This window comes from Oncorhynchus mykiss, chromosome 15, assembly GCF_057628025.1.
Source record: "Oncorhynchus mykiss isolate SJ-2025 chromosome 15, ASM5762802v1, whole genome shotgun sequence".
Taxonomy (NCBI): domain Eukaryota; kingdom Metazoa; phylum Chordata; class Actinopteri; order Salmoniformes; family Salmonidae; genus Oncorhynchus; species Oncorhynchus mykiss.
The window spans coordinates 1,958,048-1,975,245 of NC_143036.1; the positions used below are offsets into that span (position 1 = coordinate 1,958,048).

Genomic DNA, 17,198 nt, shown 5'->3' on the forward strand with positions numbered 1-17,198 from the left:
GATTGGTTGGTAGATTAAGCTGATTTAGCCGAAAATCTTTGAGCAGGGAGATTTTCCGGGTCTTTCTGTATTGGCTAACGGAGGCCACGTTATCCATTGTTCCCATGGGGGGTTTCGGGGCGGACATCTGCAGAGCTGTGTGTGACTCTGTTATGACTCAGACAGATAATGCAACACGATTCCAACATAGAGAGTATGTTCCTGAGAAGACTAGGCCTGTATATAGTATGCAGTCAGTGGAGGATTACATTTGTGATTATGAGGCATGGCAATTCATTTAGTTGTTTATGTGTCAAAACAATAAGGTCTATATGCTGTATATGGGATAGAAATATCATGATATCTGACCTGAAACACTGTAGTTGATACAGAACATTATGATAACTGACCTGCTGATACAGAACATCATGATAACTGACCTGCTGATACAGAACATCATGATAACTGACCTGTTGATACAGAACATGATGATAACTGACCTGTTGATACAGAACATTATGATAACTGACCTGCTGATACAGAACATCATGATAACTGACCTGCTGATACAGAACATTATGATAACTGACCTGCTGATACAGAACATCATGATAACTGACCTGCTGATACAGAACATCATGATAACTGACCTGCTGATACAGAACATCATGATAACTGACCTGCTGATACAGAACATCATGATAACTGACCTGCTGATACAGAACATCATGATAACTGACCTGCTGATACAGAACATCATGATATCTGACCTGCTGATACAGAACATCATGATAACTGACCTGCTGATACAGAACATTATGATATCTGACCTGCTGATACAGAACATCATGATATCTGACCTGCTGATACAGAACATCATGATATCTGACCTGCTGATACAGAACATCATGATATCTGACCTGCTGATACAGAACATTATGATAACTGACCTGCTGATACAGAACATCATGATATCTGACCTGCTGATACAGAACATCATGATAACTGACCTGCTGATACAGAACATCATGATAACTGACCTGCTAATACAGAACATCATGACAACTGACCTGCTGATAAAGAACATCATGACAACTGACCTGCTGATACAGAACATCATGATAACTGACCTGCTGATACAGAACATCATGATAACTGACCTGCTGATACAGAACATCATGACAACTGACCTGCTGATACAGAACATCATGATAACTGACCTGCTGATACAGAACATCATGATAACTGACCTGCTGATACAGAACATTATGATAACTGACCTGCTGATACAGAACATCACCATTTGTCTGTCTTAAAATGTTGTGCAATTGCATCATCTGGTGGTCAGCTATAATAGTGCACCTTTCCTCTGGTGGTTTGGCTTCAAGTCAAGGAGATGAACCCCCACCGAATGGGAATGAAGGAAATGGAGAATCGTTATCAGTTAGTTGTTTATTCCAGGTCATCTTTGAAAGGAAATCTGATTGCAACATTATTTTATTGTTATCTTTAAATCCACAAATATTCAAATCCACAGATTCCAAAGAAAAAGTTTTCATCAATTACAAAATCGTACCTATTTAAATACAGAATGCTTGTTTACGTTTGCAAGGCCAAAGTCCTCCGATTTATTAAAACCAACCGTGCGGATGATTATAATCTCAGAGAGGAGCCAGCAACACAAAGCCAGTCTGTTGTCATTTCATAGCCTGGAATGAGTCTAGCCAAGTCTCCCAGGGGTCGTACAGTAAGGCAGACTGGCCTGTTCCAGACTGGGCAACAACAGAACAGCAGGAACCCTATAGTTCTTCATCTCTAGCTCTCCATCCAGAAAGCATCTCAGAGTAGGAGAGCTGATCAGCTTAGCCTTTTAGATCATAATAAATAAGATTGTACGGACAGATCCTAGACCCGTACTTCTACTCTAAGACGGTTTGTGGGTACGGGCCCTGGTCCCTGAGCCAAGCTGACAGCCCAGAAGGGGTCCTGGCCAATCAGAACAAAGGGCCTATCTCTGCTGAGACAACAGTTAAAACTGAAAGACTCTTTTTGTGGTTAAATGAATGGATATGATGGATTTGATGGATATGAATGGATGTGATGGATGTGATGGATGTGATGGATATGATTGATGTGAAGGATATGATGGATGTGATGGATATGAATGTCAAAGGGACTGCAGTGCATCATGGGTATGATAGATATGAATGCCAAAGGGACTGCAGTGCATCATGGGTATGATGGATATGATGGATGTGATGGATATGAATGTCAAAGGGACTTCAGTGCATCACTTATAACCCATAAGACAGTAATGGTACAGCCAGCAGGTAGTTAAGACAGTAACAATACACCCAGCAGGTCATTAAGACAGTAACAATACACCCAGCATATCATTAAGACAGTAACAGTACACCCAGCAGGTCATTAAGACAGTAATGGTACACCCAGCAGGTCATTAAGACAGTAATGGTACACCCAGCAGGTCATTAAGACAGTAACAGTACACCCAGCAGATCATGAAGACAGTAACAATACACCCAGCAGGTCATTAAGACAATAATGGTACACCCAGCAGGTCATTAAGACAGTAACAGTACACCCAGCAGGTCATTAAGACAGTAATGGTACAGCCAGCAGGTCATTAAGACAGTAACAGTACACCCAGCATGTCATTAAGACAGTAACAATACACCCAGCAGGTCATTAAGACAGTAACGGTACACCCAGCAGGTCATTAAGACAGTAACAATACACCCAGCAGGTCATTAAGACAGTAACAATACACCCAGCAGGTCATTAAGACAGTAACAGTACACCCAGCATGTCATTAAGACAGGAACAGTACACCCAGCAGGTCATTAAGACAGTAACAATACACCCAGCAGGTCATTAAGACAGTAACAAAATACCCAGCATGTCATTAAGACAGTAACAGTACACCCAGCAGGTCATTAAGACAGTAACAATACACCCAGCATGTCATTAAGACAGTAACAGTACACCCAGCAGGTCATTAAGACAGGAACAGTACACCCAGCAGGTCATTAAGACAGTAATGGTACACCCAGCAGGTCATTAAGACAGTAACAATACACCCAGCATGTCATTAAGACAGGAACAGTACACCCAGCAGGTCATTAAGACAGTAATGGTACACCCAGCAGGTCATTAAGACAGTAACAATACACCCAGCATGTCATTAAGACAGTAACAGTACACCCAGCAGGTCATTAAGACAGTAACAGTACACCCAGCAGGTCATTAAGACAGTAACGGTACACCCAGCAGGTCATTAAGACAGTAACAATACACCCAGCAGGTCATTAAGACAGTAACAATACACCCAGCAGGTCATTAAGACAGTAATGGTACACCCAGCAGGTCATTAAGACAGTAATGGTACACCCAGCAGGTCATTAAGACAGTAACAGTACACCCAGCAGGTCATTAAGACAGTAACGGTACACCCAGCAGGTCATTAAGACAGTAACAGTACACCCAGCAGGTCATTAAGACAGTAACAATACACCCAGCAGGTCATTAAGACAGTAACAGTACACCCAGCAGGTCATTAAGACAGTAACGGTACACCCAGCAGGTCATTAAGACAGTAACAATACACCCAGCAGGTCATTAAGACAGTAACAGTACACCCAGCAGGTCATTAAGACAGTAACAGTACACCCAGCAGGTCTTTAAGACAGTAACAATACACCCAGCAGGTCATTAAGACAGTAACAATGCACCCAGCAGGTCATTAAGACAGTAACAATACACCCAGCAGGTCATTAAGACAGTAACAATACACCCAGCAGGTCATTAAGACAGTAACAGTACACCCAGCATGTCATTAAGACAGTAACAGTATGTGTGTTACGAGTACATAACAGATCAGAGATATGGGGTGTAATGACATATAGTAATGTCCTGTACCATTGAACCTTGCTGAATGAACCCTGTCTGTCTGTTTTATGGTTAGATGTGCCAAATAAAGACCCAGCACAACTCACTATTTATTCTACAAGTACTTTATTTAGCATGTGACAGCGTCTGTGGTACAGGCACCATTGGGGTGGTAAAACAGCAGTAGGCTAAAAACTAAGAGGTTCAACACGTAGCGGCATTAGGAGCCAGTACCTAGACAAGAGTACAGATGATCAAACACTAGAAGGAGGTGTGAGGGTAACAGATACTCAAAAGGTCCAACTGTGAGGGTTAAGGCCAACTGGAAACGTACCCTGGGTTAAGGCCAACTAAAAAAACCTACCCTAGGTTAAGGACAACTAAAAAACCTACCCTGGGTGAAGGCAAACTAAAAACCTATCCTAGGTTAAGGCCAACTGGAAACCTACCCTGGGTGAAGGCAAACTAAAAACCTACCCTAGGTTAAGGCCAACTGGAAACCTACCCTGGGTTAAGGCAAACTAAAAACCTACCCTAGGTTAAGGCCAACTGGAAACCTACCCTGGGTTAAGGCAAACTAAAAACCTATCCTAGGTTAAGGCCAACTGGAAACCTACCCTGGGTTAAGGCAAACTAAAAACCTATCCTAGGTTAAGGCAAACTAAAAACCTATCCTAGGTTAAGGCCAACTGGAAACCTACCCTGGGTTAAGGCCACACAAAAAACTACCCTGGGTAAAACAAACCGGAGAGGAGATCCCTCACAGCAGCTGAAGAAGTGAAGATGGTATGAAAACTAAGGGACCAGAACAGTCCGTTCAGAAAGTGGTCACTTGACTTATTCCACATGAAAAATTAAACAAATATACAGTATATTGATTAGGTAAGTATTTAACCCCCGAGTCAATACACATTAGAATCACCTTTGGCAGTGATTACATCTGTCTTTCTGGGGAAAGTCTCTAAAAGATTTGCACACCTGGATTGTACAATATTTGCCCATTATTCTGTAAAATTTTTTTTAAAAAAAGCTTCAAGCTCTCAAGTTGGTTGCTGATCATTGCTAGACTTTTTCAAGCTGCATTAAGTCAAACTAGGCCACTCAGGAACATTCGTCATCTTGGTAAGCAACTCGTGTATAGTTGGCCATGTTTTAGGTTATTGTCCTGCTGAAAGGTGAAATTGTCTCCCAGTGTCTGTTGGAAAGCAGACAACCAGGGTTTCCTCTAGGATTCTGCCTGTGCTTATAGCTCTGTTTCCTAAGAAAAAAAAAAAAAAAAAACTTGTCCTTGCCAATGACAAGCATACCCAGAACCTGAAGCCACCGCCATGCTTGAAAATATGGCGAGTGGTCCTCCGTAATGTGTTGGATTTGTCCCAAACATAACGCTTTATTCAGGACAAAGTACAGTTCTTTACGTTAGTGCCTTATTGCAAACAGGATGCTTGTTCTGTACAGGGTTCATTCTTTTCACTATCAATTAGGTTTGTATTGTGGAGTAGCGGATGGCCCCACAACATTGTATTATCCAATCACAGCCACTAAACGCTGTTAAGTCACCATTGGCCTCATTGTTAAATCCCTGAGCGGTTTCCTTCCTCTCCGGCAACTGAGTTAGGAAGGACGCCTGTTTCTTTGTAGTGTCTGGATGTATTGATACACCATCCCAAGTTTTGTAACTTCACCATGCTCAAATGGATATTCAATGTCTGCTTTTTCTAAAATGTTTACCCCTCTACCAATAGGTGCCCTTCTCTGGCATGGCATTGGAAAACCTCCGATCTTTGTGGTTGAATCTGTTACATTCACATTTAAATGTATGGGGAGGTACAGCGATGAGTCATTCAGAAATCATGTTCAACACTATTCAGGCAACTTTAGCACTTATTTAGGCCATAAGGGGTTGAATACTTGACGAGACATTTCAGTTAATTTAAAATGTGCCTAAAATAAATAAACACACATACTCCGCTGACAAAATGGGATATTGTGTGACAAAATCTCAGTTAAAAATCAAGCTGTAACAACTAAATGTGGATAGAGTCAAGAGTTCTGAACACTTTCTGAAGGCCCAGACTACAGACAGGGCAGGACATCACATCAGTTATACAGTGTATAGCCACGCCGACATCTATGAAACTACAAGACGTACTGTATAGATCTTCTTTCATTTGTCAAAGTGTCCACACGTGGAAAAAGGCTCATGTCCATATACCAAGGCCATATTTATTTATTATATTTTATTGCAGTTTTAATTCTCTAAACATTTTCTTCACAAATAGAAAAAAAACTAGATAGGACTTGTAAAAGCTGGTCAATAAATCGGTGCTTCAGTGTCGTAATCTTCACAGTACATATATGACAGGAAAAACATACTATACAAGTGTTGCTCAGTTGGATGCCCTCTGCCAACAATGTCAGAATGTTTCCCATCGTAACAGAATTGTGTTGTAGTCTTCGGAGCTGGTGGGGTGGGTAATGGCTCACTAATATGGAGAACCAACTATTGGTAAGATGGAGAGTTGGGTGGGGGGGTGAAACTAACTAAACTGAATCAGTCAAACTCAGTTTCCCTTTATTTGAGAAAAGCATCAAGCTTTTTCTGGATATTGTCAAACGAGTCCATTCCCATGTAGTCTGCCTGGCCCTGCTCCCATTTCTGCTTGCGTTCCTCGGATGTCTCTGGAGACATGTATGGCTCGGTGTGATGGGAGTCATGTGACGAGCTGCTTCCCTGGAGGAGGAGAAGGGAGCACAAAAAAAAGAATATTAGAAGGGAGCGATTTGATCAATTACGGAACAAGCCACAAGACTAAGAGCTCTGGAGAAACAGTGGTTCCTTTGCAGTCAGTGCAGCAACAGAACAGTAGCACACCGTGATCTAAAAACCTGGCATTTATACCAAGACATTTCCACTACTGCAAACCACCCATCTACTCGATCATCAGAGAACACACGGCTATGGTATTAGCAAAGCCAGGTGTTGTTGTACAAACAGATTGTCCACAAGAAGCAGTGACAGTTAGTGACCAGGTGTTTGTTTGTGATGCTGGGCTTAACATACAACTAGTCTTCATCATACCTTCCAGCCACCTTCCTTGTGACTATTGATCTGTGACCATGACCCAGGCCAGTGACCATGGTGGTCACAATTTTCTTTGACAGGGGACTGGAACTTTAGACGGACGAATGAGAGGGTTAAACATCAATAGCCTTCAAGGCTGAAGTATCACTACATTTTAGAAAGACGAATCTTCATATATATATATATATATATATATGAATGACTTGGATGCTTATTGTTAGTAAAAAGTAATGTTGGACCCACCTCCTGAATGAATATATAGATATATGTAAATATTAATTCATTCAGGAGGGTCCAACATTACTTTTTATTAACAATAAGCATCCAAGTCATCACTTAATTCAATCTGTTATAAACCGTTTTGCTAACAGTTTCTGTAGAGGAAGGACAAGAGGTTAATACTTCTAGATGAACTTCCACACAGCCAGAGTGGAAAGGCTGGTCTCCGTATCCCTCCACCATCATGGGCACCACAGAGGAAGAGTAGAGGAACCACCAGTCCTGGAGGAAGCTGGTGTGTGTGGAGGTCTCCTGCATGTCCCCGCTGACCCTCTTGGTCTTGGGGTCGTACGTGTAGCTCCACGGCTTGGTCTGACCCAGGAAGTGGACCACCTTGGCGTTGCCACCGTATCTGGAACAGAATGCGTGTTGATTTACTTAGCTCTTGTTGTGAATGTAACTCATATCTGGCAGTTAAAGACTGTTGTAAATGCTTTGGTTTGACAAGTTCGAACACACACAGACAGAGAGCGAGCCCGACGGGAGCGAGAGCGAGCCCGACGGGAGCGAGAGCGAGCGAGCCCGACGGGAGCCGGGAGCGAGCGAGCCCGACGCGAGCCGGGAGCGAGCGAGCCCGACGCGAGCCGGGAGCGAGCGAGCCCGACGCGAGCCGGGAGCGAGCGAGCCCGACGCGAGCCGGGAGCGAGCGAGCCCGACGCGAGCCGGGAGCGAGCGAGCCCGACGCGAGCCGGGAGCGAGCGAGCCCGACGCGAGCCGGGAGCGAGCGAGCCCGACGCGAGCCGGGAGCGAGCGAGCCCGACGCGAGCCGGGAGCGAGCGAGCCCGACGCGAGCCGGGAGCCCGACGCGAGCCGGGAGCGAGCGAGCCCGACGCGAGCCGGGAGCGAGCGAGCCCGACGGGAGCGAGCGAGCCCGACGGGAGCGAGCGAGCCCGACGGGAGCGAGCGAGCCCGACGGGAGCCGGGAGCGAGCGAGCCCGACGGGAGCCGGGAGCGAGCGAGCCCGACGGGAGCCGGGAGCGAGCGAGCCCGAAGGGAGCCGGGAGCGAGCGAGCCCGAAGGGAGCCGGGAGCGAGCGAGCCCGACGGGAGCCGGGAGCGAGCGAGCCCGACGGGAGCCGGGAGCGAGCGAGCCCGACGGGAGCCGGGAGCGAGCGAGCCCGACGGGAGCCGGGAGCGAGCGAGCCCGACGGGAGCCGAGAGCGAGCGAGCCCGACGGGAGCCGAGAGCGAGCGAGCCCGACGGGAGCCGAGAGCGAGCGAGCCCGACGGGAGCCGAGAGCGAGCGAGCCCGACGGGAGCCGAGAGCGAGCGAGCCCGACGGGAGCCGAGAGCGAGCGAGCCCGACGGGAGCCGAGAGCGAGCGAGCCCGACGGGAGCCGAGAGCGAGCGAGCCCGACGGGAGCCGAGAGCGAGCGAGCCCGACGGGAGCCGAGAGCGAGCGAGCCCGACGGGAGCGAGAGCGAGCGAGCCCGAAGGGAGCGAGAGCGAGCGAGCCCGACGGGAGCGAGAGCGAGCGAGCCCGACGGGAGCGAGAGCGAGCGAGCCCGACGGAAGCGAGAGCCCGAAGGCCAGGTGAGAGAATAGCCATTGTGACAGAGGCATAAAAGTCTTTAAACAGAAGGCCTCTATTTCGTCCGCTGGTCTCGGCTCTGTGGAACTCAGGCTCGAACACCACGAGGCCGCCCCCTAAATGAACTGGTAACCTGACGTTATGGCATGAGAACACTAATGACTATCGCCTCACGCCGACCCATTCTCTCACAGCCCAAGAAGACTTTCCCTGCCAGGGGATTCACAGGTAGTCTACTTTTGAGTCACTGCTGCTGGCTGATCTTCCTCCCCCTTAAGGTCAATGTCCACACCCTGATGCAATCTAATTAGCATAATAATACAAAATCCCATCTAAAAGCTGTCAGTTTAAACTACAGATGTTTTGACGCATTAGCTGCTTCTTAATCCACCTGTCACACCTGCAGTAAAATAAATCAGACAGGAGCATAAAGTCCTTTGTAGCGTCCCAATGGTTTGGCCTAAAAAAAATATTATGAACCCTCTATGAAAAGAGGAGACTCAAGAACACGGTGGTGTTCTCCATTTTGCTCTGCGATGCAGTATATGGAGATTTTTGCCACTTAACTATGGGGTTAAATACAAGTAAAAAAAAATAAATATATATATATATATATATATGTTGCCTCATCTTTCTTCTCTCAGATAGGACAGACACCTCAGAACAAACTGTCTTTACATGTGGGTGGACTTTTGTTACATGTAGTGAATCTGTTATTCAATGTGTTTCTATGGGCTAATAGCAGTAAGGACTATCTGTTATTCAATGTGTTTCTATGGGCTAATAGCAGTAAGGACTATCTGTTATTCAATGTGTTTCTATTGGCTAATAGCAGTAAGGACTATCTGTTATTCAATGTGTTTCTATTGGCTAATAGCAGTAAGGACTGTCTGTTATTCAATGTGTTTCTATTGGCTAATAGCAGTAAGGACTATCTGTTATCCAATGTGTTTCTATTGGCTAATAGCAGTAAGGACTATCTGTTATTCAATGTGTTTCTATTGGCTAATAGCAGTAAGGACTATCTGTTATTCAATGTGTTTCTATTGGCTAATAGCAGTAAGGACTGTCTGTTATTCAATGTGTTTCTATGGGCTAATAGCAGTAAGGACTATCTGTTATCCAATGTGTTTCTATTGGCTAATAGCAGTAAGGACTATCTGTTATTCAATGTGTTTCTATTGGCTAATAGCAGTAAGGACTCTCTGTTATTCAATGTGTTTCTATTGGCTAATAGCAGTAAGGCCTATCTGTTATTCAATGTGTTTCTATTGGCTAATAGCAGTAAGGACTGTCTGTTATTCAATGTGTTTCTATGGGCTAATAGCAGTAAGGACTATCTGTTCTCCAATGTGTTTCTATGGGCTAATAGCAGTAAGGACTGTATGTTATTCAATGTGTTTCTATTGGCTAATAGCAGTAAGGACTATCTGTTATTCAATGTGTTTCTATTGGCTAATAGCAGTAAGGACTATCTGTTATCCAATGTGTTTCTATTGGCTAATAGCAGTAAGGACTATCTGTTATTCAATGTGTTTCTATTGGCTAATAGCAGTAAGGACTATCTGTTATTCAATGTGTTTCTAATAGCAGTAAGGACTATCTGTTATTCAATGTGTTTCTATGGGCTAATAGCAGTAAGGACTATCTGTTATTCAATGTGTTTCTATGGGCTAATAGCAGTAAGGACTATCTGTTATTCAATGTGTTTCTATGGGCTAATAGCAGTAAGGACTATCTGTTATTCAATGTGTTTCTATTGGCTAATAGCAGTAAGGACTATCTGTTATTCAATGTGTTTCTAATAGCAGTAAGGACTATCTGTTATTCAATGTGTTTCTAATAGCAGTAAGGACTATCTGTTATTCAATGTGTTTCTAATAGCAGTAAGGACTATCTGTTATTCAATGTGTTTCTATTGGCTAATAGCAGTAAGGACTATCTGTTATTCAATGTGTTTCTATTGGCTAATAGCAGTAAGGACTATCTGTTATTCAATGTGTTTCTATTGGCTAATAGCAGTAAGGACTATCTGTTATTCAATGTGTTTCTAATAGCAGTAAGGACTATCTGTTATTCAATGTGTTTCTATGGGCTAATAGCAGTAAGGACTATCTGTTATCCAATGTGTTTCTATGGGCTAATAGCAGTAAGGACTGTATGTTATTCAATGTGTTTCTATTGGCTAATAGCAGTAAGGACTGTCTGTTATTCAATGTGTTTCTATTGGCTAATAGCAGTAAGGACTATCTGTTATCCAATGTGTTTCTATTGGCTAATAGCAGTAAGGACTGTTATTCAATGTGTTTCTATTGGCTAATAGCAGTAAGGACTATCTGTTATTCAATGTGTTTCTATTGGCTAATAGCAGTAAGGACTGTCTGTTATTCAATGTGTTTCTATGGGCTAATAGCAGTAAGGACTATCTGTTATTCAATGTGTTTCTATTGGCTAATAGCAGTAAGGACTATCTGTTATTCAATGTGTTTCTATTGGCTAATAGCAGTAAGGACTGTCTGTTATTCAATGTGTTTCTATGGGCTAATAGCAGTAAGGACTATCTGTTATCCAATGTGTTTCTATTGGCTAATAGCAGTAAGGACTATCTGTTATTCAATGTGTTTCTATTGGCTAATAGCAGTAAGGACTATCTGTTATTCAATGTGTTTCTATTGGCTAATAGCAGTAAGGACTGTCTGTTATTCAATGTGTTTCTATGGGCTAATAGCAGTAAGGACTATCTGTTATCCAATGTGTTTCTATGGGCTAATAGCAGTAAGGACTGTATGTTATTCAATGTGTTTCTATTGGCTAATAGCAGTAAGGACTATCTGTTATTCAATGTGTTTCTATTGGCTAATAGCAGTAAGGACTATCTGTTATTCAATGTGTTTCTATTGGCTAATAGCAGTAAGGACTGTCTGTTATTCAATGTGTTTCTATGGGCTAATAGCAGTAAGGACTGTCTGTTATTCAATGTGTTTCTATGGGCTAATAGCAGTAAGGACTATCTGTTATCCAATGTGTTTCTATTGGCTAATAGCAGTAAGGACTATGTTATTCAATGTGTTTCTATTGGCTAATAGCAGTAAGGACTATCTGTTATTCAATGTGTTTCTATTGGCTAATAGCAGTAAGGACTGTCTGTTATTCAATGTGTTTCTATGGGCTAATAGCAGTAAGGACTATCTGTTATCCAATGTGTTTCTATGGGCTAATAGCAGTAAGGACTGTATGTTATTCAATGTGTTTCTATTGGCTAATAGCAGTAAGGACTATCTGTTATTCAATGTGTTTCTATTGGCTAATAGCAGTAAGGACTATCTGTTATCCAATGTGTTTCTATTGGCTAATAGCAGTAAGGACTATCTGTTATTCAATGTGTTTCTATTGGCTAATAGCAGTAAGGACTATCTGTTATTCAATGTGTTTCTAATAGCAGTAAGGACTATCTGTTATTCAATGTGTTTCTATGGGCTAATAGCAGTAAGGACTATCTGTTATTCAATGTGTTTCTATGGGCTAATAGCAGTAAGGACTATCTGTTATTCAATGTGTTTCTATGGGCTAATAGCAGTAAGGACTATCTGTTATTCAATGTGTTTCTATGGGCTAATAGCAGTAAGGACTATCTGTTATTCAATGTGTTTCTATTGGCTAATAGCAGTAAGGACTGTCTGTTATTCAATGTGTTTCTAATAGCAGTAAGGACTATCTGTTATTCAATGTGTTTCTAATAGCAGTAAGGACTATCTGTTATTCAATGTGTTTCTAATAGCAGTAAGGACTATCTGTTATTCAATGTGTTTCTATTGGCTAATAGCAGTAAGGACTATCTGTTATTCAATGTGTTTCTATTGGCTAATAGCAGTAAGGACTATCTGTTATTCAATGTGTTTCTAATAGCAGTAAGGACTATCTGTTATTCAATGTGTTTCTATTGGCTAATAGCAGTAAGGACTATCTGTTATTCAATGTGTTTCTATTGGCTAATAGCAGTAAGGACTGTCTGTTATTCAATGTGTTTCTATGGGCTAATAGCAGTAAGGACTATCTGTTATTCAATGTGTTTCTATGGGCTAATAGCAGTAAGGACTATCTGTTATCCAATGTGTTTCTATGGGCTAATAGCAGTAAGGACTGTATGTTATTCAATGTGTTTCTATTGGCTAATAGCAGTAAGGACTATCTGTTATTCAATGTGTTTCTAATAGCAGTAAGGACTATCTGTTATTCAATGTGTTTCTATGGGCTAATAGCAGTAAGGACTATCTGTTATTCAATGTGTTTCTATGGGCTAATAGCAGTAAGGACTATCTGTTATTCAATGTGTTTCTAATAGCAGTAAGGACTATCTGTTATTCAATGTGTTTCTATGGGCTAATAGCAGTAAGGACTATCTGTTATTCAATGTGTTTCTATTGGCTAATAGCAGTAAGGACTATCTGTTATTCAATGTGTTTCTATTGGCTAATAGCAGTAAGGACTATCTGTTATTCAATGTGTTTCTATTGGCTAATAGCAGTAAGGACTATCTGTTATTCAATGTGTTTCTAATAGCAGTAAGGACTATCTGTTATTCAATGTGTTTCTATTGGCTAATAGCAGTAAGGACTATCTGTTATTCAATGTGTTTCTATGGGCTAATAGCAGTAAGGACTATCTGTTATTCAATGTGTTTCTATGGGCTAATAGCAGTAAGGACTATCTGTTATTCAATGTGTTTCTATTGGCTAATAGCAGTAAGGACTGTGTTATTCAATGTGTTTCTATTGGCTAATAGCAGTAAGGACTATCTGTTATTCAATGTGTTTCTATGGGCTAATAGCAGTAAGGACTATCTGTTATTCAATGTGTTTCTATGGGCTAATAGCAGTAAGGACTATCTGTTATTCAATGTGTTTCTATTGGCTAATAGCAGTAAGGACTATCTGTTATTCAATGTGTTTCTATTGGCTAATAGCAGTAAGGACTATCTGTTATTCAATGTGTTTCTATGGGCTAATAGCAGTAAGGACTATCTGTTATTCAATGTGTTTCTATTGGCTAATAGCAGTAAGGACTATCTGTTATTCAATGTGTTTCTATTGGCTAATAGCAGTAAGGACTGTCTGTTATTCAATGTGTTTTATGGGCTAATAGCAGTAAGGACTATCTGTTATTCAATGTGTTTCTATTGGCTAATAGCAGTAAGGACTGTCTGTTATTCAATGTGTTTTATGGGCTAATAGCAGTAAGGACTGTCTGTTATTCAATGTGTTTCTATGGGCTAATAGCAGTACGGACTATTTGTTATTCAATGTGTTTCTATTGGCTAATAGCAGTAAGGACTATCTGTTATTCAATGTGTTTCTATTGGCTAATAGCAGTAAGGACTATCTGTTATTCAATGTGTTTCTATTGGCTAATAGCAGTAAGGACTATCTGTTATTCAATGTGTTAATAGCAGTAAGGACTATCTGTTAGCCAATGTGTTTCTATTGGCTAATAGCAGTAAGGACTATCTGTTATTCAATGTGTTTCTATTGGCTAATAGCAGTAAGGAATATCTGTTATTCAATGTGTTTCTATTGGCTAATAGCAGTAAGGACTATCTGTTATTCAATGTGTTTCTATTGGCTAATAGCAGTAAGGACTATCTGTTAGCCAATGTGTTTCTATTGGCTAATAGCAGTAAGGACTATCTGTTATTCAATGTGTTTCTATGGGCTAATAGCAGTAAGGACTATCTGTTATTCAATGTGTTTCTATGGGCTAATAGCAGTAAGGACTATCTGTTATTCAATGTGTTTCTATGGGCTAATAGCAGTAAGGACTATCTGTTATTCAATGTGTTTCTAATAGCAGTAAGGACTATCTGTTATTCAATGTGTTTCTAATAGCAGTAAGGACTATCTGTTATTCAATGTGTTTCTATTGGCTAATAGCAGTAAGGACTATCTGTTATTCAATGTGTTTCTAATAGCAGTAAGGACTATCTGTTATTCAATGTGTTTCTATTGGCTAATAGCAGTAAGGACTATCTGTTATTCAATGTGTTTCTATTGGCTTATAGCAGTAAGGACTATCTGTTATTCAATGTGTTTCTATTGGCTAATAGCAGTAAGGACTATCTGTTATTCAATGTGTTTCTATTGGCTAATAGCAGTAAGGACTATCTGTTATTCAATGTGTTTCTATGGGCTAATAGCAGTAAGGACTATCTGTTATTCAATGTGTTTCTATTGGCTAATAGCAGTAAGGACTATCTGTTATTCAATGTGTTTCTATTGGCTAATAGCAGTAAGGACTGTCTGTTATTCAATGTGTTTCTATTGGCTAATAGCAGTAAGGACTATCTGTTATTCAATGTGTTTCTATTGGCTAATAGCAGTAAGGACTACCTGTTATTCAATGTGTTTCTATGGGCTAATAGCAGTAAGGACTCTGTTATTCAATGTGTTTCTATTGGCTAATAGCAGTAAGGACAATGTGTTTCTATTGGCTTATAGCAGTAAGGACAATGTGTTTCTATTGGCTAATAGCAGTAAGGACTATCTGTTATTCAATGTGTTTCTATTGGCTAATAGCAGTAAGGACTATCTGTTATTCAATGTGTTTCTATTGGCTAATAGCAGTAAGGACTATCTGTTATTCAATGTGTTTCCATTGGCTAATAGCAGTAAGGACTATCTGTTATTCAATGTGTTTCTAATAGCAGTAAGGACTATCTGTTATTCAATGTGTTTCTATTGGCTAATAGCAGTAAGGACTATCTGTTATTCAATGTGTTTCTATTGGCTAATAGCAGTAAGGACTATCTGTTATTCAATGTGTTTCTATGGGCTAATAGCAGTAAGGACTATCTGTTATACAATGTGTTTCTATTGGCTAATAGCAGTAAGGACTATCTGTTATTCAATGTGTTTCTATGGGCTAATAGCAGTAAGGACTATCTGTTATTCATTGTGTTTCTATTGGCTAATAGCAGTAAGGACTATCTGTTATTCACTGTGTTTCTATGGGCTAATAGCAGTAAGGACTATCTGTTATTCAATGTGTTTCTATGGGCTAATAGCAGTAAGGACTATCTGTTATTCAATGTGTTTCTATGGGCTAATAGCAGTAAGGACTATCTGTTATTCAATGTGTTTCTATGGGCTAATAGCAGTAAGGACTATCTGTTATTCAATGTGTTTCTAATAGCAGTAAGGACTATCTGTTATTCAATGTGTTTCTAATAGCAGTAAGGACTATCTGTTATTCAATGTGTTTCTATTGGCTAATAGCAGTAAGGACAATCTGTTATTCAATGTGTTTCTATTGGCTAATAGCAGTAAGGACAATCTGTTATTCAATGTGTTTCTATTGGCTAATAGCAGTAAGGACTCTGTTATTCAATGTGTTTCTATTGGCTAATAGCAGTAAGGACTATCTGTTATTCAATGTGTTTCTATGGGCTAATAGCAGTAAGGCAAAATATTTTTTAAATATTTTTCAATACATCAAGGGGTCTTGAAATTCAAAATCAAATAGATAAAATGATCGTTGGTGTGACTTTAAAACAATTCCTTATAGTTTAGTAGAACCCCCCCCGGCTTCGACTCTTATGAGCTGTTAATGCTTTGGCAGGGAATTATAGACAACACCTCATATTTAGTTTGAGATTTAGCAGAATGTTTCTCAATGTAAGAAATACAGATATCTAGATAATATCTAGATAATAGTTAGTGCCTAAACCAGCAACTAGATCTACACACAGTTCTCTATCACATGATTACATACTGTTTGAATGCTGGAGGGGAGGTGTAGATTGAGTACTGACTGTTTGAATGCTGGAAGGTAAGTGTAGATTGAGTAATGACTGTTTGAATGCTGGAAGGTAAGTGTAGATTGAGTACTGACTGTTTGAATGCTGGAAGGTAAGTGTAGATGGAGTACTGACTGTTTGAATGCTGGAAGGTAAGTGTAGATGGAGTACTGACTGTTTGAATGCTGGAAGGTAAGTGTAGATTGAGTACTGACTGTTTGAATGCTGGAAGGTAAGTGTAGATTGAGTACTGACTGTTTGAATGCTGGAAGGTAGGTGTAGATTGAGTACTGACTGTTTGAATGCTGGAAGGTAGGTGTAGATTGAGTACTGACTGTTTGAATGCTGGAAGGTAGGTGTAGATTGAGTACTGACTGTTTGAATGCTGGAAGGTAGGTGTAGATTGAGTACTGACTGTTTGAATGCTGGAAGGTAAGTGTAGATTGAGTACTGACTGTTTGAATGCTGGAAGGTAAGTGTAGATTGAGTACTTACTGTTTGAATGCTGGAAGGTAAGTGTAGATTGAGTACTTACTGTTTGAATGCTGGAAGGTAAGTGTAGATTGAGTACTGACTGTTTGAATGCTGTAAGGTAAGTGTAGATTGAGTACTGACTGTTTGAATGCTGGAA

General features: G+C 41.0%; 1 protein-coding gene and 1 long non-coding RNA gene across 3 annotated transcripts in view; one reads left to right on the plus strand and one right to left on the minus strand.

The window, feature by feature from the left end:
- The first annotated feature begins 2,320 nt into the window (after positions 1–2,320).
- Positions 2,321–4,899, plus strand: LOC149977365 (uncharacterized). Its single transcript, XR_016486525.1, has 2 exons — positions 2,321–4,254; positions 4,312–4,899. It is a non-coding gene; the product is annotated as an uncharacterized LOC149977365 (long non-coding RNA).
- Positions 3,995–17,198, minus strand: part of LOC110489515 (glycogenin-1) — a 37,904-nt gene continuing 24,700 nt past the window's right edge. The window contains exons 6-8 of one of the 2 annotated variants that reach the window (XM_021562228.3): positions 7,373–7,601; positions 6,968–7,060; positions 3,995–6,619 (exon numbers count right to left, since the gene is read on the minus strand). In XM_021562228.3, the coding sequence (XP_021417903.2) occupies positions 6,461–6,619; positions 6,968–7,060; positions 7,373–7,601 (481 nt within the window). In that variant the 3' untranslated portion in view covers positions 3,995–6,460. The remainder of the gene's footprint in view (positions 6,620–6,967; positions 7,061–7,372; positions 7,602–17,198) is intronic. The other variant, XM_021562229.3, reaches the window with a different exon arrangement.